Source organism: Lytechinus variegatus, chromosome 8, assembly GCF_018143015.1.
Source record: "Lytechinus variegatus isolate NC3 chromosome 8, Lvar_3.0, whole genome shotgun sequence".
Lineage (NCBI taxonomy): Eukaryota > Metazoa > Echinodermata > Echinoidea > Temnopleuroida > Toxopneustidae > Lytechinus > Lytechinus variegatus.
In genome coordinates, this window is record NC_054747.1 from 32,305,485 (window position 1) to 32,328,449 (window position 22,965).

Here is a 22,965-nt window from a genome sequence, read left to right on the forward strand (position 1 = left end):
GCTAGGTTCGGTACTAGATCACACCATATTTCAGCTTTATACCAAAATCGTGTTAAAAGCACTTTTCCGTTATTAAAAAATAAATAGGGCGGATCTTAACAGTCGTCAAATCGTTATTGCTTTTATCATGGAAATATAAAACTGAAAGTCCAGAGCGAAGATATGTTCATTTTGAAGATCTTGACCTCGATTGCCATCGTGAATTTATTTCCCCTCTCAGTTTACATAGGCTTTATTTCATTTCCCTATCACTCTAATAGAAACATGTCTTTTATAATTTATTTTAACTAGAGTTTGATGGGTCAAAGAGGAATGATAAAAGGTAAGTGGAAGGAATCAAATAGTTTGTTGATCATACAGTACATACAAATACACACTCCAAGCCAACACCAACACTAACATTTTATATGAATGAAATGCCCCAACCTATCTACTGTATGTTCATCAACCCGAACCCAATATTTTGCACAGGCACATCCTCGACTACATCCCACATGCACAATTCACAAACGCACACACACATCCACTCACAAAATCTTAGAAACTACCTCGTACCCTCTCTCTCACACATTTTCGCACAGTTCATGCACTCTCATATGCCCACTCAATCATACACACCCATCCTGGTATTTCAATACCCTCTCTCCTGAACACCCTCAACTGAACATAAACACACACTTAACACTCACACTCGCACGTCTCACACCCACACCCTGAACACACAGCCTCACATTTACATACCCCTACTCACCTTACTCTCTTTCTACATGTTTTTCGACATGTTTTTATTAAAGATATCATTCAAATAAACAAACAAGCGAGCGCAACATCACACTCACTCACCCACACGCATACGCACACACCCTTAACCCCTAAACCCTCTCGGAAAACTCATACCGAATACCAACCCCAAAACACTTTTATATAGTTCACAATATAATGCCACCCACAGAACCAAACGAACATAACCTTAACAAACAGGCCAGTAATACACAGGCGTTCGATTCCAACATTCAGGCACCAATTTTTACTGAGGTACGTATGAAAAAGAGAAAGAAAATGATAAGAATGATGAGTTCAATTCAGTCATTGTGTATTTTTCTTAATTCTTGTACTCAATACGTAAAAACCGGTTCAGATATCTGATCATATATACTGATATTTAATGACAGATTTTCAGCTCTATTCAATTAAAGTTAACTGGTTTACCACGACACATTGGATTTATTATTTTGTTGCCTTCTATTCTGTTCTAATCATTTGTTCGAAAAATATAATACGTTATGTGATTCTTTTAGTTTTAGGTTAAGTACACTAGCTACCACTTTACATATATACAGTGCGTATCAAAAAAAAGTTTACACTTAGAAAAAATCCTGTAAAATTATATATTTGTAATATCCTGAAGATTTTTCCTCATTTTAACATTGGTACAGATCCATTTAAGCAAATGACGATATAACTGTCGAAAAATATTTCCGCTTGAGTGAGCACCACTTACTTTTGGAAAGTTAGTGAAAAATGATTTGCGCAGAACTTGGAAATATTTATGCGAATAAAAGTAGACCTTAATCATGAAGAACAGGTGTTATTTAGCTAGTAAAATTGATTTGATGTTATCTTTTGCCTTTTTAAACTTGTTTCCTTGCCCAAAGCACTTCAAAGTGTGCATTGCGCCCCACCTTACCCCCGCACACCGAGGCTATCTTGACGATATTTGCTTTACACTGAGCTGTGATTTACATGAAATGGCTAAGGCTTCATTTTCATTTTATTAACCATTGTCAAGATTGGGAAAAGTGTGGAGGAAACAAGTATCAAATTAAAAATGAAATGTAAACCCACTTTAATGACACAAACTTAGTGAAAAATGCTGGAGATGTCTGATATAAACTTAAGTTCAGATTTAGGTATGTCTTCAGATCAAGCTGGCACACAAAAGTGTAAAGGTTGTGTTTACTAAGTGTTGAAATTTCAATTTGGGTGGCAAAATTGTTACAAAATGCTGGAATGTATCCGATTTATTTCAATCGACTAAAAGTTCAAGGGAAATGAATGAGAAATGTTTCGCAGGGTAAGTTTGATTTCGCCCTTTCCCCTTGACACAGCGTGAAAACGAGCATTTCTGCGCAAACAGATTTCTGCGAGCTTTACAAAAATGGACAGTGCTCACTCAAGTGTAACATTCTGTCAAAACTTTTACTTTCATTTGATAGATGAGACCCAAACCCAAGATTATATGTGAAAAAAATACCCACATGTTGTATATTTTTTTATTGCCAGTGCTTTTTCAAAGTGTAAACTTTTTTTGATACGCACTGTATATTAACAAGACCTTGCTTTGTTATCATCAAGTTCTGTCGTTTTGAGTATATATATATATATGTTTGTGTGTGTGTGTGTGTGTGGATGTGTGTGTTTGGGTGTCTGTCTGTCTGTTTGTGTGTGTGGGGGTGGGTGTGGAGAGAGACATAAAGAAATTGAGATGGAGATATTATATTTCTACCATGGAATGCCTTGAAATTGCTTTAAAGAAACTATTTGGTATTTTATGTGTTGAGACTACGAAATGAAATGGACTAATCATTCTTTTTCTACAGAGTGGAAGAAAATAAACCATTGGAGGTGAATGACAACGTGGCTTACGAGATGGTTCGAAGCGGTGATGGAGGTAACAAGTCATTCTAGATATTGTAATTCAATTTTATTAACGTATTATTTCGATTTTAAGCCCTACATTTCCGAGATCATATTCTCAAAATCTGTTTTTAAACACACTATTTTGTTTTACTCCTACCAAATTGTACTTCAACACATCCTGATAATTACTCGCTCATAAACTCTGGTCAGTGAGTAATTTAATTCAAATTAAAACGTAATCTGAGGAATATCTTGTTAATTCCTAATCATGAAGGCCAAAATAGATATTCTAAAATACTTTTGTTTTGTGTATTTTTTTCTTGTGTCGAATCTAATACAAAATAATTGTTTGAGTTGCATGAATTCATGTCCAATGTAGCATATTAATTTCAAATTCTCCGGAAGTATTGAACATCTCGTGGACGGTCATTGTATATCATCAAATACTGATCTTGCTTTTGATTTGATTTATTGCTTGAATTTAACCTTTCAAGTATGTTAATAAGTTTACTTAAAAATATGCATGTTTCTCCCCCCCCCCCCCCAGAAAATGTAGCATACACAGCGTTAAAACTCGATTCATCCCACTCCTTCGTCATTGCTCGTGAAAACGTGACATTCTTCACGAGACTTGGCCCGATTGGACGGGGTGACTTCGGCGTGGTATGGAAGGGAGACCTCTGCTCAAAACAAGACCACCTCGACGTTGCTATCAGGCAAATACCAGGTGATTGCGTCATTTGCATGCAACCATGACAGAAATCCAAACTATCTTGAAAATGTCATGCTTAATTTGTCATCTAAATAAAAATTTAATTTCATTATTACCTAATGATTGTAGGATGTCAATCTAAATATGTAGATTGGAAAGCACACCACTACAAATCAAATAGTTTTTATGCGGCTGGCCTCCCCTACATTTTAATTCAATCAACAATGCTACCATGGGAAGGATGGGGGGGGGGAGTGCCTCGTTTTGAAGAAGCATATTATTTCGATTTTTACTTTTGCCTGCCCAGATATTGGTGATGGAAAAGTTCTCCTGACAAGGATTGCCAACATTCGTCACATAGTTTTACAAGCATATATGAATATCCCTACAAAAGCACATGTTTTCTGGTTTTAACGGCTTCTTCAATCTACATAATTTACTGCTTTTTTATACTTTAATTCATTTGTACTATATTCATGATATCCTTTGTTTATTTTATATGTAGATTATTGAAATGTCAATCAGAAGAAAATACATTTTTGTCTCACCTGCATAGCAGAGTGAGACTATTGGCGCCACTCTTCTGACGGCGACGGTGGCGGCGCCGTCAACACAAATTCTGAACCAAAGGTTAAGTTTTTAAAATGACACCGTTACTTAAAAAGTATATGAACCCAGTTAATGAAACCTAGACATAAGGTAAATCAAGTATTACATGTATTAAACATCCAGCCTGAGTTTCATGTCACATGACCAAGGTCAAAACTCATTTAGCGTCAATGAACTTAGACCATGTTAGCGGAATCAACATAAAAATCTTAACCTAAGGTTAAGTTTTTAAAATGACATCATAACTGAGAAAATATATATACCTAATTCCTGAAACTTTAATATAAGGTTGACCAAGTATGAACTTTGGCAAAGTTGGGGGTATTTGTTGAAATACCATCACAACTTTAAAGTTTTGTTGGTCTAGTCATAAAACTTAGACATAAGAGTAATCAAGTATCACCGAACAGCCAGTGCGAATATCAGGTCACATGACTAGGGTCAAAGGTCAATGAAAATTGGTCATGTTGAGGGTATATGTTGAATAACCATCCTAACTCTGAAAGTTTATGGATTTGATTCATGAAACTTGGGCATAAGAATAATCGAGTATCACTGAGCATGTGGGTTTCAGGTCACATTATCAAGATCAAAAGTCATATAAGGTCAATGAACTTTGGCCAAATTAGGGGTATTTGTTGATTGAGAATTAACATTTTAACTTCGAAAGTTTATTGGCCTAGTTCATAATAATAGAGGTAGTGATTGGATTGCTATAATACCTTTCAAAGTTTATACTGTAGATACATGTATCTTTTATAAAATGTGGATAACAGGGTAATCAAGTATCACTGACAAGTCTTTAATAGGTCGCATGATCAAGGTCAAATGTCATTTATTGTAAATGAACATAGTATTGTATCATTTTATAAATGGTGTTTTCTTAATAATTATTTTATAGTAGTTTTCAAAGTCAGCACTGCTGCAATATTGAATCGTGTGATGCAGGTGAGACTGCCAGAGGCGCTCCACTTGTTAATTAATTGAATGGAACATCCCCATTGCTTTTTTATTGTTTCCCTTTTCTATTCCTGGATCTGTCCTTGCCCAATCTGTTTGAAAATATTAAAATGTGGTGGTTTTTATAATCTTAGATCGCGTCACAAATTCATCACAAGTACTTCAAGCGATTGAGGTTCTTTACAGGCTATCGGATCAACCAAATATTACCAAATGTCTCGGTTATTCTAAAGAACAAGGTATGTGAAATATTTAGATAATGTAGACATTAAAAAAAATGTTTAAAAGTCAGTGAAAGGTATCATTTAAAATATTTGTAAAAATCAGTATCATCAGAGATTTTGTAGTTAACCCTATCTAGGCCGGGGGGAGGGTTCTCGGAGCCCCCCCCCCCCCCCTCAACGGATCACGCAATATTTTCGTCGCGCGAAATTTTTTGACCGCGCAACTCGCTGACTTTTTACTTTCAAGTCTTGTGCAACTTTTGAGACCAACTTTGCGTCATCCGGGTACGTGGTTCCAAAATTACGCAACATTATATAAGTGCATATCAGACCGAAAATTGCTCAAAAACGTGATTTCGTGTACAAAGTCAGTGCAGCCTTATTTCGTTTTCGGATCAACGAACCAAAACTCCTCAAAAAAAGTTTGAAAATCTTATCTTGATCGATAATTTCTCCTCGGTTTTAGTAAATATCAATGGGTAATTAATATCAATAAATATAACATTTAATTGTCTTTTATGATACCCTACATGATATGATTATGGTTCGCATGGAGGTGCAGTGCCTTGAAATGTGGGGCAAGGGAAAAAATTCAGAAGCTGCAAAATGACACAATATCGGCAAGGCAAATTTCGTGGGGTTTTTTAGTAACCGGTATAGTGCTTGTTTGCCTCTTACCCCTTCAAAGGCACCCCATCGAGCGAGAGTTGGCAAAGTGCATTCTAAAGGGCAAAATGTCCCCAAGAGATAGGAAGAGAGGTGGTGGTGATGAGGTCTTCTCACCCCTCATTTGGCAACCTGGAACTCAATGAAACAGTTCAAATAATTCTCCAAATTTCAAGCACAATCCGATGGTTTACTAGAAAATGGTCATTGAGTCTACCTTTCTCTAACGATCTACTATTCATATAGGTAGTATTCTCTATGAGTTCATCTCAGGGGGTACACTACTTACCCATCTACAGACTTCAGGGGTGCAATCTCAACCTACGTACAGTAATCTCAAACCAAACGGTGTTCGTATTGAGGAGGATACCCTACTTAACTTGGCTTGGCAGGTTGCTAAAGGAATGCTCTTCCTTGCTTCTAAGAAGGTAATTTCTTTTGATGATATCTTTTTATAAACGAAATAAGGAAACACACGAGAAAGAGTTTGTTAGCCTTTCAAACTCGTGACATTATGAACGTTTTGAATATTTAAATATTTAGTTCATGCATGATTGTATCGCTCGAGCTTTACTGGCAAAGTGATTATTCAGGAGTCCCGATAGAAAATTCAAGTGTAGGGTACCCCATATCCTAATAAATATTTCTAGTAGGGCCTAGCCATCCTCTCCTTGGGTTGCAGACCCCCCCCCTCGACGCTTTACGCGATATTTCCGAAACGCGAAAAGAAATCACCTCAGAATTTTATGATTTATTTTTTTGGAGTTTTGAGACAAAATTTGCGACATACAGGTCTAGCATCGCGACGCCACGTGACTTTTTACGAGACAATGTCAAAATGGCTTATTATTATACTTTGTGTACAAGGTCAATGGGAAATTAAATTCATAAAAGGGGGAATATTTTTGTTTTGTAATTGGTCTGCTTAAATAATCTATGGTTTAATTAAGTTCTTTAATAGTCCGTAATAATTTCCATTGAAAAAAAACAACAGTTTAAAACAAAGAAAGTCTAAAAAAATACGAAATACATAAGGAAAAAATTGGCTTTCGCAATTTTTCTTTCGGAAACTTTTGAATTAGAGAGAAAATTTGAAGTGAAACTTGGTGTTAAAATTTGCCAATAATGTTTTTCACGAATAGATTTGCATATTCTATTCATAATAAATTAAATATATATTTTTCAGATTTTGTTTTATACTGGCTCGTAGTTTACGTGGCAAAGAATGTGCGTGTCAATTTTTTTTTGCGCGAACGGCGGCCAAGATCAGAGGGGCATAGGGTCCTCAATAGCAGAGTTATTCTAGGGTTAATACATCTGCGACTGAAAATTACTTTTAAAAGTATTATTGATCATACAATTTGAATAGGAGCGGTTTACCTTCTTTTCTATCAACCAATGGAGAGAAAAGAAGATAGATTTATCTATTTGCAACAAAGATCCACATACACAAAAAAATCCCTAATGATTTCATAGATTAAGCTACATTGGCTGATTTTCCTTTATTTTTTCTTGAGATCACCCACGGAGCTCTCTGTGCTCACAATGTCTTGCTGGGAGAAAGAAAGCAATGCAAGATATCAGATTATGGACTTTCTTCATCGTTCTTTGGTGACGTAGCTGTAAGTATGATCGTTTTGCCTAACAATAATAAATGTTATATGTTTAGGCACTGGCGGATCCGTGGGGGAGGGCTGCCGGCCCGTGCCCCCCCCCCTTGAGAAGCAAGATTAAAATTTGTAATGTAAAATGCCATTAAAACTATAGTGCCCCCCCCCCTTGGAAGTGAATCCCTTGTTATTGTTTTTTTTTGCTTGCTTGCCAACTTTTTTTTCGGGGACGAAATATCATTAATTTTTGGTTAAAAACCTTTTTTTTGGGGGGGGGGCTGTTGCACCCACAAATGTAATAACGCCCACAAATGTAATAACGCCCACAAATGTAATAACACTTTACCCACAAATGTAATAACGCCCACAAATGTAATAACACTTTACCCACAAATGTAATAATTTTTGATCGCCCACAAATGTAATAATGACTTTACCCACAAATGTAATAAATTTGAAGGGATTTGTGGCGAATCCGTTCTAAACTAAAATCCTATAGTAATGCGTTCATATAGCACAAAAGTGCAGTCTTTTTTCAGACCGGGTTAATAAAACATCAAAGTACAAGTCCAAAGTTTTTCTTCCAGACCCGGATGTTTCAAAAATTATAATATAGATCCAAAGTCTTTTTTCCAGACCCGGTTGTTTAAAAAATATAATAAAAGTCCAAAGTCTTTTTTTCCAGACCCGGTTGTTTAAAAAAAATGTTATGTAAGTCCAAATTCTTTTTTTCCAGACCGGGTTAATAAAACATCAAAGTACAAGTCCAAAGTCTTTCTTCCAGACCCGGTTGTTTCAAAAATGATAATATAGATCCAAAGTCTTTTTTCCAGACCCAGTTGTTTAAAAAATATGATAAAAGTCCAAAGTCTTTTTTTCAGACCCGGTTGTTTAAAAAAATTGTGATATAAGTCCAAAGTCTTTTTTTCCAGACCCGGTTGTTTAAAAAATTATAATATAAATCCAAAGTCTTTTTTCCAGACCCGGTTGTTTCAAAATTTATAATATAAGTCCAAACTAAGATACGATAATGATATTCCTGTGGAAAAAATGGGAATCGAGCTTAGTCTTTTCTCCAGACCCAGTTAATTAAAACTGGTGGAATTAATGTCTTTGTTGTTGTTTCAACTTATACGGTGGATATTGTGAATATATGCACTAAGAGTAAATTGAGAATCAAGCATAGTCTTTTCTCCAGACCCAGTTACCTGATATTTAAACATTATGAATAGCAGTTTAAAAACAGTATAAAGACCCCATAATCTTATCAATGCTGGATATATAGCGTAATCTTTCAGCCCGACCATTTTTTTCTTTAAAAAAAAACGCTAATAGTAAGAATTAAAAAAATCAAAGTTTAAGACCAAACAAACCTTCAACCTAAGAACCTGTTTTAAAAGAGGTTTAGAGTGTTGTCTTTATTCCAGACCTAAATAGTTACGAAAAAAAATCTTCTAACATAAGACCTTATATTCTTATTCTCTTGGAATAACACGAGTTTTTAAACGTACTCTTTCCTCCAGACCCGGCTATTTAAAAAAAAAGTAACTGAAAAAAGTTCGAATCTAAGACCAAATTTCCAAAGCCTTTTCACCCAGTAAAAATATGTCTTTTTTTAAATAATACTACTACCCCTACAAAACATTGTAATAACGCGTGGGTAAAGCAGACATCCTTTCTCCAGACTTGGTTACTATTTGAAACATAAAATAGTTTTTACAAATATTCTAAAACGAATACCCAATAATCTAATTACTGTGGAACAACATGAAGACCGATTGTCGAAGATCGACTTTCCTCCAGACACAATTATTTCAGGAATAAAAAATCAATAAAACTCAACCCCAAACAACGAATCTAAGAACCAACAATCTTCCAAATTAAGACCATGCATGTAGAAAAGCACACGTTTAGAGCGTTGTCTTTATTCCAGACCCGGTGATTTAAAAATGATTTAAACAATCCTAAAAACAAAAGACTCATATTTTTATTCTTGTGGAATAACACGATTATTATGCTTAGTCTTTCGTCTGGACCCGGTTATTTAAAAGATAAAGAAATATTGAAAAAAATGACAGCTGAGACAAATCTTCAAAATTAAACCCACTTAAAATGCTTGGGCTTAGAGTGTTGTCTTTACCCCTCACCGACGTATATTATAACTTTTGAAACGACCGGGTCTGAAAAAAAGACTTTGGACTTGCATTATAATTTTTGAATTAACCGGGTCTGGAAAAAAGACTTTGGACGTATATTATAATTTTGAAACAACCGGGTCTGGTAAAAAGACTTTGGACGTATATTAAAATTTTGAAAAACCGGGTCTGGAAAAAGACTTGGACTTGTACTGTAATATTTCATTAACCGGGTCTGGAAAAAAAGACTTTGAACTTTTGTGCTATATGAACGCATTACTATAGGATATTAGTTTAGAACGAATTCGCCAAAAATCACTTCAAATTTATTACATTTGTAGGTAAAGTCATTATTACATTTGTGGGTAAAGTGCATTATTACATTTGTGGGTAAAGTGTTATTACATTTGTGGGCGTTATTACATTTGTGGGTAAAGTGTTATTACATTTGTGGGCGATCAAAAATTATTACATTTGTGGGTAAAGTGTTATTACATTTGTGGGCGTTATTACATTTGTGGGTAAAGTGTTATTACATTTGTGGGCGTTATTACATTTGTGGGCGATTATTACATTTGTGGGTGTAACAGGGGCTTATAAAATTTTCGTCGGAAAAATGTGCCCACCCCTTAAATTTTTCTTGATCCGCCCCTGGTTTTAGGTTTAAATGCTTTAAGCTCTTCTATTTTTTAAGATAAATGCTAAAATCTGATAACGGAGCTGAGACCTGAAAACTCGAGACTTGTGACTTCTTTCCAAGCCTGCAGCCTTACCAGTCTTTCAATACCTATTACATTAACTTTACAGTGCGTATAAAAAAAATGGGACAGTTTTGAAAAGTCTATAAAAAAATTGTTTCAAATTATGATATCTATATTTTGATGTTAATCAATGTTAATGTTTGCTCTGAAATCTTATCTTTGAAATGCAATTTAAAAAATAAATTTTGTTCATGCTTGAGCGAACAAGAGACGTTTTTGTGGGGGGTTAAAAAAGAGGCTTGCGCAAGAATGGCGGAATATGAGTAATATGATGAACAGACTTCTTGATTATCAGCAAACCTCCTCTTAACCTGTGCCATATTTTTCGAATTATGCTGTCAAACTTTATTGAAGAATTTATTTATTTACTTATTTTTTTTTTCATTTAAACTTCTTTTAACTTTGAATTTTCCTTCATAAGTAAGAAAAGGAGACTTCTTGTAAACCAAAGCAAGAAGATTTGCATTATTAATTGGGAAAACTTGAAATTATTTAAATCCTTTTATTATGTGAAGCACGTTATGCTATGGTACCTATAAAAGACATGAATCCACTTTTCAAGGGGTTACTGATCCCTTCACCAAGTTTAAATATATGCTTGACAGGATAATCAGGAAGGGATTCATGTCTTTCAATGACAAAGGTGTATTGAGTCAACTTTGAAGGCGCTAGATATGGAAGATCGGGTAAAATTTATTAAAAAGTTGTGAAAAAGCGAAGCGAGCACGCAAATATTCCCACTTTTTTATTAAAATATCAAATTTTGTGATTTCGACATAATATTCAGAAAGTAATATCATATTTTACTTTCTATTTTTCCTTTTATTTCCTTGGCACTTTTTTTTCTTGGTCATGATTTTTTTTTCGGGGGCATCCCCGAGCCTCCGCCCATCTGTTTAGCACTGTTCAAAAGGCACCATAACCTTTGTAGCACACACTGAAAGGATTTGAAAAAAATACACGCTCTTCCATACTTCGGTTGAAAACAAAATTGTTCTTTTTGCGTAAAGAAGGAATACTCAAAAGCTAAAAGAGAACATATGAAAAAGAAACAACAACAGAACAATTCAAGCAAATAAAAAGGTTTGAAAATGAATTTTGACCGCATAATTTTGGCAAAATTATGGCAAAGATAATGCAAAGGTTAAGAGGAAGTCTGCTGATTAGCAAGAAGTCCGATCATCATATTTATCATTTTATGCCAATTTGGCGCAAGCCTCGTTTTTGAACCCAGACAAAAACATTCCGTGTTCGCTCATGCATGAACGAAACTAATTTTTAATGGCATTTAAAAGATAAGACCTAAGAGCACCTAATAACAACAAAATATAGACATCATAATTTGAAACAAAAATTTTACAGACTTTTCAAATCTGTCCCGTTTTTTATACGCACTGTATATTGTAATTTATAATCGTTTGAAGTATCGCGTTCATGCGATTATATGCAATTTGTACACCGTCCCAGAAACCTACAAGATGGAGTTCACCAGAAACCATGGCAACGGGTGATCAAACTACAGAAGGAGACATCTGGTCTTTTGGTATCGTATTGTGGGAAATTGTCACACTAGGTAAGAAATGATGTTCCAGAAGCTACGAGTGCACTGTGAGAAACTTTTTACTTAAAACAAGATTCCAGCAGCAGAGTCTTGAGAACACTTGAAATTTTACTGCATTGTATAATCTTAGATACATTTAAGTAAAATTAGAGAAAATTGGTATCTGGTGAATGTAACCTTACAAATCTGTTGTAATAAAACTTTTCTCTTTTTTCTTTAAACAGACCTGTTCTGTAAAATTGTAAAAAAAAATATTTCCTGTCATACCTATTTAAAGAATGATTTGTTCATTTCTTTCTGTAAAATCTTCTGTTTATTCGAACAAAGTGTAAACGTTTATTAGCCTATGACACTACATTTCTTATCTACAGTAGGGGAAGGCGTGGTAAGTTGAGCATAGGGGCAAGTTGAGTCACCACCCCCATTCTAATAATGAATGAGTCAGACATTGTGGTGGTGTCATGTTTTGATGACCCATTGTATAACCCTTTACCCCACCATTTTGTTTTCGACTTTGAAACAAAAAGTACTTTTTTGAGGTAAAAATACAAAATTCAGCCAAAAAAGTACAAAAAGGGTGTGAAATAGATTAGTGCTTATTACCCACACACGTCTTTAAATATATTATACAAATAAGAACAAATTGTTAGTCCAGGTATAGATTTTCACTCTTGTCATAGTCTTTTACATGATGAATGCATAAGAAATGTATGGATGTGAAAATATCGCAATAAGTTTGGACTGGGGTATTTAAAGCCAAATCGACATGGGGCAAGTTGAGCCATGATTATTCTTTGGTGATGTATAATAAAAAAAATATTTAAAAAATGTACAAAGCCATGATATGCAGGCAGATATGAGCGAATTCACATGACAGATCTTCTACTTTTAGAAGATGTTAGTATTTATAGAGAATTAGCAAGTGAAAAGACTTTAAATGAAAAATTGACATCCTGGTTCTTCCCGCATACATTTTGTACATAGTTTTTGTGGCTCAACTTACCCCTGACGGTGGCACAACTTATCCCACAGAGGGGGCAAGTTGAGCCATTTGACATCGTTTTTTTTTCAAAGGTCACAATGACATTCAGCGTGGGGGGGTAGAAAGTTATATATAGGTGAAAAATATTTCCCAAGAATCAAATTTAAAGGTAGGATACTTATTTCTACAATATTACTAGTCATATCAATTCTAACGTGCAAAATGCAAAAGGTGTGACAACTTACCCCGCTTTCCCCTATATATCAGAAAAATAGTAATGGTAATAGTGGTGGTGGTGAAATACTCACACAAATTGTCGAGGATAAAATGATGATGAAATAGGCTTAATGAAACAAAAGCAACAACAACGCCTTGACTACCATGACTACTGTACTACTACCCCGATCTTGCTTTTACTTAGTTAGAACATGCCTCAAACAGTGACAGAGATATTTAAAACAATAATAATACTCAATTCGTTTTGGAAGGTGATGAAATCAGAATTGTTCTTAAAACTGAAACGCCGTGTGATGTCGGACACGTTGAAGGGATTTTAGATATAAATAAACTTATTCAAATGAAGAATACACGCAAACACTGAAAGTTCCAGTTGACGATTTAAAGAGTATTTTTTATATTTATTGAAGCATTATAGTAAACAACTACAATGCTTCAATAAATATATTAAAGCAATATTTTAAGCTCGAGTAAACGGTACTAAGACTTGGAAATGTCCAATATTCAGATATTTCAGAATATCATCATGCTAATTTCCTTTATTCTGATAGGTGCGAGGCCATACCCTAATATGACCTTTACCTCTGTCCAGACGGAAGTTGCTAATGGTTACCAGATGCCACGCCCTCGTCACTGTGCACAAGAAGTGTAATTCCAGTTTTACTCAGCCGTCTTAACCTTGAACAATAATTGTATTTGAAGGAAATTTAATGAAAGATGAAGAAGTTGGTCATGATATGAAAGTATATCATTTTAATACCCCCAATTGGATTACAGAAATATAAATAAAAGTAGACAGCTCTGTAAATGAATAAATTGATATAATAGTTGACAATGACTGGCGCCACGATTAATGTTAAAAGTGATATGATTTTGATAAGATGTAACATTGACTATATAAATATTGGTAATAGTTCCAGGTATCTTATAATATTCAGATCAGCAAAATTTCTTTATATCTTATCTTTTGATTTATCTCTCTTCATGAATTCAAATAACAGGATGCCATTGGGAATCTGACTAAAATACATTAGTGGAAGTTCTAGGCGTAATTAAGTGTAAAACTACTCATATACAGTGAGTGCTATACAGTGTAAAGAACAACGACAATCCGCCCTCGGAGTATATAACAATAATCCTAATGCGTTAAAATAACCAAATATGGGTGCTGAAATAAAACCACAAATTTAATATTCGTGTAAAATGATTGTTGTGGCTGACTAAAATGGTTATCGAAGTGCACATAAAGAATCTTTATCTTATATCACAGATATGCGATTATGACTGGTTGCTGGAAGAAGGACACCACAAATAGGACCAACTTTGACCTAATCCTGAAGGATTTGGAAATGATTTTAGAAAAGAATCATGTAAGATTAAAATATCTTCCAAACAGTTTGATTTCCTGCTGTTATGCACCTTTCCTTTACAACCATAGGCCCACATATGAGTGTGCTAATTATATTGTTATACTAAGCAAAACGCCTATAATAATAGAGCCATGCATGAATAGAGTGTCACAAAGGATAAAAGACAAGCCTGCTCTTTGTTTTCAAATGCAGATATTTAATTTTAGTAATTAATTCGTCGTATATCCCCCTTTGCTTTGTAAATATTTGTTTTTCTTCTCCCCTTTGTATGATTTGCATTTGTAATAACTTTGTAACTTTTGATGTTAATTAAAATTCATTAACAGTATTGAAATATCAAACAAAAATCTAGTAATGAATTTGCTTGATGAACAATGCTGAATAATATTTATTTACATGATTTATAATTCATCATTAATGACATCATGTTGTTATTGTTAACAGTCTTCTCATTGTCTTTATCATTTCATTTTCACAGAGCTACTTGTCTCTGAATGACTTGGATGAACGGTTGTATGCGTCTTCTATTGATATGTGAATTTCACTTAAATCATCGAGCAAGAATGACATCATGATTGTATTAATTAAAGAATTATTGTGTCTTATTCAATTCAATTCAATTCGATTCAATTTATTTCCACTATAAAAAGCAACAATATATATAAGTAAATACAAAGTTCTGTATATTTTCTCAGATTGAGACATGTAAAAACGCCGATTGAAATTTCAAGCACGTTGATTAAGCCAGTTAGTCAAACCAAAAGTTGTTAAAGCTTTTTGGATATTGTTTCTAAACTATCATAAGGATAGAAAAGGTTAATTGGTTTATCACACTGTGTTAGCTACATGTTTACAATAGGCATATACAGTGTTTCAAAGGACATCTTCCTACCTTCCGGTCTTTTTTCGAGCAAAAGAAGAAAGAGTCGAAAATCCAATCTCACCTTGACAATAAGGAATGCTGCCGAAAACTGTTATTTGAAAATTGCAGAGTATAGGATGTTAAGTTTTTAGGTGTAACAATAATTGACATCTCAACTTGATTTCACATAAGTCTACAACATCTACGTCAGTAGCAAGAAATGTTGGTGTTGTGTCGAGACCAATGTATACGTTGCCGCCAAGATTTCCAATCAAATTTCTTTATATTGCTTTCACCACATTGAAATTATTGTAATCATATATGGGTAGATACTTATAAATTCCTATCTTAAACAGTTGTATGTAACAGAATAAAAAAAATTAAGCCTACTATTATTCACAAATTATGCACCAACATCATATGACTGAGTTACCCCTAAGACTATATTTATCATAATTTTTTTGTTTCCATGTAAATTAAATGATTTCTAGATTTCATGTACTATGAAGACCGTTATTCGCTCGTATAAAACCCACTAAAAGTCACATTCCAATGAAATCAAGGTAAAATTAAAGGAGAATGAAACCATTGGAACAAGATAGCTTGTGTGAAAACAGAAAAATCAAATAAAAAGATCAACAAAAGTTTGAGAAAAATCGGACAAATAATGAGAAAGTTATGAGCATTTGAATATTGCGATCACTATTGCTATGGAGATAGCAAATTGGCAATGCGACAAAGATGTGTGATGTCACTTGTGAACAAATCTCCCCATTACTTTAATATATATTTCACTTGAATTGCCTCTTTTATCACATATATCCATCATGTCCATAGATCATGTGTTCTTTCTACATGAGGACATGTAATACATATTTTTTTAAGAATACATCATCGATAAAGAGTTTGCATCATCATAAGAAAAAGCAAAAAGACACATTTTGAGGGTATTTTATAGTCCACCAAAGGGAAAGTTGTTCATCAGTGACATCACACATCAATGGGTGGATCTCCATAGCATTAGTGATTGCAATATTCAAATGCTCATAACTTTCTCATGATTTGTCCGATTTTTCTCAAACTTTCTTTATTCTAATTCTTTGATATTTCTGTTTCTACACAAGCCTATTTGTTCCAAAGGTTTCATTTCCCTTTAACATCATAAGTAAAAACAAAAACAAAAATCATTATTTCATGTTGAAATGAGGTAATGGAATAACCTAAAATCACGAGATCAAGTTCAAATGTTAGTGGAATTAGGTCCCTCTTTCGGACAATTTCAGTCAAGCATTCTTCACATAAAGTTCGATTAACCTTTTCAACGTGTTATTATGTATATGTACATTTTATTTACAGGTGTTTCTTCATTCGTTATGTTGAATGTAAACTGCATTTTCGTTTATACTTGTATATTTTGTTTGCAAGTAAATAGAACATTGTATTGGATCGTATGTGAGTTTGAGCGCGTGATATATTGAGCATGTGTGTGCGTTTTTTTTCCCGTCTGCAATCTATGTATATTTGTTTTAGATCCATGCCAAACAAGAGTTTAAGCTTTTCTTTCATTCCTTATTTCTTACAAATAGATTCTGACTTTCCTTTGTCTAATTACATTATTACATGTGGTGGAGCATTGTGGCCCAGTGGATTAGTCTCTGGACTCTGAAACAGAGGGTCGTGGGTTCGAATCCCAGCCATGGCGTAATTTCCTTCAGCAAGAAATTGATCCACAATGTGCTGCACTCAACCCAGGTGAGGTAAATGGGTACCTGGCAGGAATTTATTCCTTGAAACGCAGGGCGCGGAACAGCTGCCCTGCTAAAGCCAGGGTAATTATGCTGCATATTGTAGAGCGCTTAGAGACTTCTGACAAAGTAAGTATCAAGCGCTATATAAGCAAGTATAATTAAATCTACATTGTACGTATTTTCTATGCAGTATATCCATGTATTATTATGACTAATTAACCGAGTATTGAATCTGTTTACCGGAGACAGTCGAGAAAGGGTTATTAAACCATCTTTGAAATATTAAAAACAGTGGATCATTATTTTATCCTAAAATTATATGTCTACGGCGCTGATTAGGGTCAAGAAAAATAGTATAAAAAAATAATGAAAATGCATTGATTGGGGCTCGAAGTTTCGGAAGGATCTTTTTTTTTAGGTTTATTGGTTTTCTTGATTTGTTAGTTAATCAATGAGCTATCTTCTTTACGACCTGGTGTGTATATTCATATTTCTATGATACTGTCGTTTTAGACATATTAATGTGTAATTATATCAAGGTTGGTCAATTTGGTCAATTTTCATTGATGGATGATCAAAATTAGACTAAAGTTTGATAACAAAAAGCACTGCGTATCCTGTCAGGAAACACTCGTTAAAAACACATTTGGTTTGATCTATTAATGTTCATCTTATCAACCATGGGACATCATTACTCTAATTTGTTGTGTATATTTGGTCGGAAATGTGTTTGTGTTTACCATTTGATTAAATATATCGCACAATGTTTTTAGGTGTTTTATGTCTTTTATATTTGGAAATACCCCTTACATGTCTTACTTGAATCTAATTTGTTTGGCACGACGTTCTTACATGTTCCTCATCGCTTTCATTGCTTAAATGTTTTTTATGTGTTCATATATATCTTGATAACACTAATTGCTATGTATTTTTTAATTGATTTTAATGCTAAAAATTGTGTTTGTAAACCATCGACGGGTGATAAAAAAACTTTTAATAGTGTTTTTTTTAGGTATCCATGGCCATCAATCGATCGAGTTTTCCTTTCCTTGTATTCCTTTTGCCAGAAATAAAATAAATGAATTCACGTGACACAAGTCGCCTGACTTTAATGTTAACAGTTTACATTGTTCAATTGCACGATGTGTACGGTCTGATTTCCAGTTTATTGGTAAAACCTGCCTGAGTCTAGTTGGGGCGATACAAGTACCAATAAATTTTCAGAACTGTTTAAAACCGACATGACTCCGGCTTCAAACCATATCCAAAGGTTGACTCAGTCTGCCCTCGCCCTTTTAAGCTGAACCAATGCCCATACCCTATCGACTATCAATCTGCTTCTAACATTCCTGCCAAGTAAACATTCATTTTATTACAATATAAATACATTGAACATCAAAAGTGCATTGTAAAGAAAGTGGCGAAATTACGTCCTATTTATTATGTCGTTTCATGGCAGTATAGCGTCATGCAATTGCGTAAAAAAATGTCGTAAACTTGCACTATTCAGGAACAGTACGTCCTATCTTCATCTGTTTGGCTATGTTGACGTCCCCTTTCATGTAACTACTGACTGTTTTATGATGTCTTAAAAATGAAAATGATTTAGGTCAAATCACTACATTCTTGCAAAGCTACCAAATTATCAGGCAATGCGCAGTACAGCCTTATATTTGGTTCCTGACGACCCTCTCTCACTAAATCTTGGAGAGGGTGGATGGAAATGACCATGGCCGAGCTGTTTTTTTTTTTTTTTTTTTTTTTTTGGGGGGGGGCATTATTTGTTTTCCTTTAACTAATCGACCGCGCTCATAAGAGCTTATGAAAACGCAGGGACTGTGGGGAGTTTTGAAATCGTTTGTGTGGGGGGTGGGTGTACCACGTACTGGCCGAATGGGAAGGGGCCAACACAGCAACATTTGGGTACTTTAATACTGAAATATGCGACAGTAACCTGGCCAAATATAGTGATCGTTTGCCATGATGTCTATTAATTAAAATGTGCTTTCTGGGAAGAAGCTTCTTTTATACTACAATTAAGAAAATAATAAATGCAACCAATTAATCAATAAATTAAGGCATATATCAATAAATCAAAACACTTTTTTTCTGAAATACAGAGTAATACAAAACAATCCATTGAAATAAAGACAACGAAAATGGGCCTATTATCTAAAAAAAAAATAGTTTCTTGCAAGTGCATGCACATGATGCAGGGGTGTTGGACGAGACACTGATTTCACCATTGAGAAGATTGTCGGTAGAATGTTAGTGGTGACGTGACATTTGCTCTGGCGACAATTGCTCCGGGTTTATTTCGTGTAAGATATAATAGGTTAGGGCTATTGCAGTAGGGTGTTATGTTAAGGTTAGGGTTATTACGTTTAGGATAGCGTATAGTATTAGATCCAGGGTTGAACTTGGCCATTCCATTAATGTGTTGAGCAAATGTCATGGATCGTAGATCCTAAACTCGTGTTACTGGGACATTTGGACAAAGCTTTTTTTCCATGTTTAGATCATATAACAAAATATATGTTTCGTATAAAACTCAGAAAATGGTAATCGATTGGGATTGATAAAAATGATTAGAAAGGGCAGAGACAGATATATAATTAGTACTGAATTTAATAACTAAGCACCCCCCCCCATCAAGTAACATGGTTAAAAAGGTCGAGCGATCCCTATTATTCAATTGCTTAATAGCAGCTTTTGACTTTTTTATTGGCTGCTGAGGGGGGGGGGGGCAACGGCTCACGTCAGCTATAGCTAGATCGGAGAAGTGGGAACATATTCACTGCCTAAATCTAAACTTTAAATTTTGTGTCTCATCACTCCAAACCATAAGGCCTTCAAACAGAGGAGTACTAAAATATTATACAATGGATAGAACTAGAAAAGGTAGAAGAATCAATTTACACGTTTTCGGAATAATCATGCTGGTAAGTTACCTATGATTTAAAACCTCCTGTCCTTAAAATATACCGAGAGAACGCACTTACTCTCAGGCGTACATTATGAAACCAATAACACAATGGCAAGAGCGTTTTTAATATAATTTTATTGTACGCGAAACTAAATGAGATTATACTTTAAAGGGGTACTTCAGACTGCCGATGTAAATAAAAAGAGAAAAGTAAAAAAAAAAATTTCAGAAAGTGAAAATATGATAAGAAAATAATTCAATTATTGGACTTAAAGCCTGTGTATAGCTTTGGTAAAGGGTCAATAATGTGATTGATAATCGAATATCATCTAATATGACAGTCCTACTGAAGCGTTAGAGACCGTCAGCTATTTTTCCAACTGCACTTCTCTGAGAAAATTTCAAATATTCAAATCTTAGATATATAGCGCCCTCTCTCGGCGATGCTTGTTTTAAATTAAAAAAAAATGGGCATTCAAGCACTTATCTTATAAATTTAGTGATTAGATATCCAAAAGTTACAGACAAAGAACATATCTTGAAAGTTTAAGCCCATTCCATGATTTGGAATATTGAAAGACAAAAACACACAGATATTTTAATTTGATCGGGTGACCCGATCAAGTTAAATTTCCATGTAAAATCGCAAAATTTATCCTGTTAAACACATTTTAATTTCATATCCTCCACAACATAACTGTTATAGGGCATATCCATTCATATTAGCTAGCAATGAATTGGAATAGTGATAGGTGCATTTTGGTGGATTTACCAAAACTATACACAAGCTTTAACAAAATCTTTGATGATGTTATGTCCCCACTTTCCTTTGTTCTTATTCAAACATATTTTCATGCATGTTTATCACTGTTTGTGAGTCTGAGATTACCCTATATCTGTTCATATCACTTTCAACCTCGAAAACCTCCTTTTCGGGGATACGTTCGTTTTTCAGAAAGTCGGTTATTCCAAAGATTGGACTACTACAAGGATTCATTATTCCAAAAGTTCGTTTTTCCGAAGGTACGTAAGTCCGGAAACGAAACGAGGTTTATTATTCCGGATGTTCATTACTCCGAAAATGAAATAATGCAAAATAGCTTTACCCCCCCCCCTTCCATAAAGCTGGCTACGATGGCTGCGGATGGCTGTTTTGCCCCGCCCCCATCATGGAGCTGGCCACTGTGACAATGGTCAGCGCCTCCAGTAACAATAAAATAATCCTCAGTGGACAGGGTCCAGGCCCCCATCAGACACAAACATGATATCGATTCCTGCATGAAAATTAACAAGCACCATGAGCCTATGATCACCCCTTTCGAGAGAATCCTTCGTTCGTATAAATCGCCCCGGTAACGATAATGTAGCTCTTTCCATACTCATAACAAATTAACAGCAACTGTGATTTTTTTCCCGACCCCCCTCCCCCCTCCCCCTTCATGCCTGCCCTTCCATTTTTGCGGCTTCGCCAAAAACTATTTCAGTTTCGGACTAACGAACTATATTTTATTTTCGGACTTAAGAATTTTATTTCGTTTTTGGACTAACGAATCTTCGGAATAACGCCACAAAGTTTCGGATGAATGAACCCATTTTCATTTTTTTTAACGAAAATCAAGGTGTCTGGCAATTTACGTGTTTCGGAGATACGAACCTTTGGAAAAACGAACTGTAACCTGACTTTTTTCTACTTCCATACCAATGGGTATCAATAGATTTTCTTTTGAAGACCTAACATAAGGAAATCAAAAGCTTTGGATTGTTTAATATTCCGTTTTCTCCTGAAGCAGATAATGATAATGAGAACAGTAATAGTCAGTATTTATATAGGGCCTACTGCATAACACACAATGAATATATTTACAAGCCCTTAAGAAAATAAAGGAAAGAAAAAGAACAGTTGGTAAGTTTTCTTAATAGAGCTGAGATACAATTTTAATAGGAAGGTTTTAAGGGCCGTTTTAAATTTGTCAGCTGAATCAATTGTTGAACAGTTTTTCTGACATAACAATTTAGGCCAAATAAGGGCCACTCAGAAAAATAACAAAATTCTAGTCAAGACTTCCCCTGTGAATTGTATAAACAAAAAATGAATTTAAAATCTGGAAATCAAGAAAATATTAATCTTATTTACATGTACATACAAATATATCTAAACACAAGCCTCCTGGCAGAGTATGATTTTTTGTAATTTTCGATCCTGCTGATTTATTCAAGTTTTTCTGAGAAAAAATAATCAGATGCCAAGCCATTAATATCCATGAAACATACATTGATGTGCTTTGTCATATTTGTAGTTTATAGGTTTCCATTTTTTAGTTTAAGTTTTTTTTTATAACCAAATAAAGTTAGAGCTTATGCCATAGGCTTTCGTCTTTATCATTCGTGCTTTTTCACATTTGAATTATAATTCAATCGACTTTTTATATATTGCTAAAGGGCATTTTTTATATGTTTTACGGGATTTTGATTCACAAAAGAAGAAAGAATGGAGAAGAAAGCACGTGGGAATTAGCAAACCATGTAAATAGTGTATAAATTGGCAGTCCGAATTAACGCATTGTGGTGGTTTTGACACATGTGTTTGCGAGAGGAGTATAGCAGACTTAACCCCCTTCCTCCGATACATAGGACTTAAGCTATTCCTTCTTGTTTCTCCTTTGAATAATATCTTGTTTATAATTTTGTTTATTGATTTTTGAAGTTCATAGAACTTGCGAAAAGCCAGTCCCTTTTGGCTTTCTACGGACCTTCCGCGGTAGAGAGAGGACATAATGCCGTTTACAAATGCGGGCAGACCCCTGATTCTATAGGCATAGGAGGTTCATTTCGATGGACAGATGTCTCAGTAGTTCCAAATGTTGACATTTTCAGTGGTACACTAAGAACCTACCCAGCAGAAGCAACAAAATATGACAATTTTGATGTATCACAGACGGGTGGTGCTTATCCCCTATCCACT

At 34.6% G+C, this 22,965-nt stretch overlaps 1 protein-coding gene across 1 annotated transcript; it reads left to right on the plus strand.

The window, feature by feature from the left end:
• Positions 1 to 304: 304 nt before the first annotated feature.
• On the plus strand, positions 305 to 15,923 carry LOC121420365 (tyrosine-protein kinase receptor Tie-1-like). The gene is made up of 10 exons (XM_041614968.1): positions 305 to 322; positions 2,601 to 2,671; positions 3,188 to 3,367; positions 5,056 to 5,160; positions 6,058 to 6,239; positions 7,329 to 7,433; positions 11,785 to 11,890; positions 13,649 to 13,745; positions 14,368 to 14,467; positions 14,946 to 15,923. The coding sequence occupies exons 2-10, from the start codon at positions 2,650 to 2,652 to the stop codon at positions 15,003 to 15,005; spliced, it is 957 nt and encodes a 318-aa protein (XP_041470902.1). The 5' UTR covers positions 305 to 322; positions 2,601 to 2,649; the 3' UTR covers positions 15,006 to 15,923.
• The last annotated feature ends 7,042 nt before the right edge of the window (positions 15,924 to 22,965 follow it).

What these genes read in the sequence shown, in the direction of transcription:
- LOC121420365 (XM_041614968.1), top strand. Translation starts at nt 2,650, where the DNA reads ATGGTTCGAAGCGGTGATGGAG. An exon ending in GGTTCGAAGCGGTGATGGAG is followed by an intron (nt 2,672 to 3,187) that starts GTAACAAGTCAT and finishes CCCCCCCCCCAG; the next exon opens with AAAATGTAGCATACACAGCG. An exon ending in TGATTTTAGAAAAGAATCAT is followed by an intron (nt 14,468 to 14,945) that starts GTAAGATTAAAA and finishes TCATTTTCACAG; the next exon opens with AGCTACTTGTCTCTGAATGA.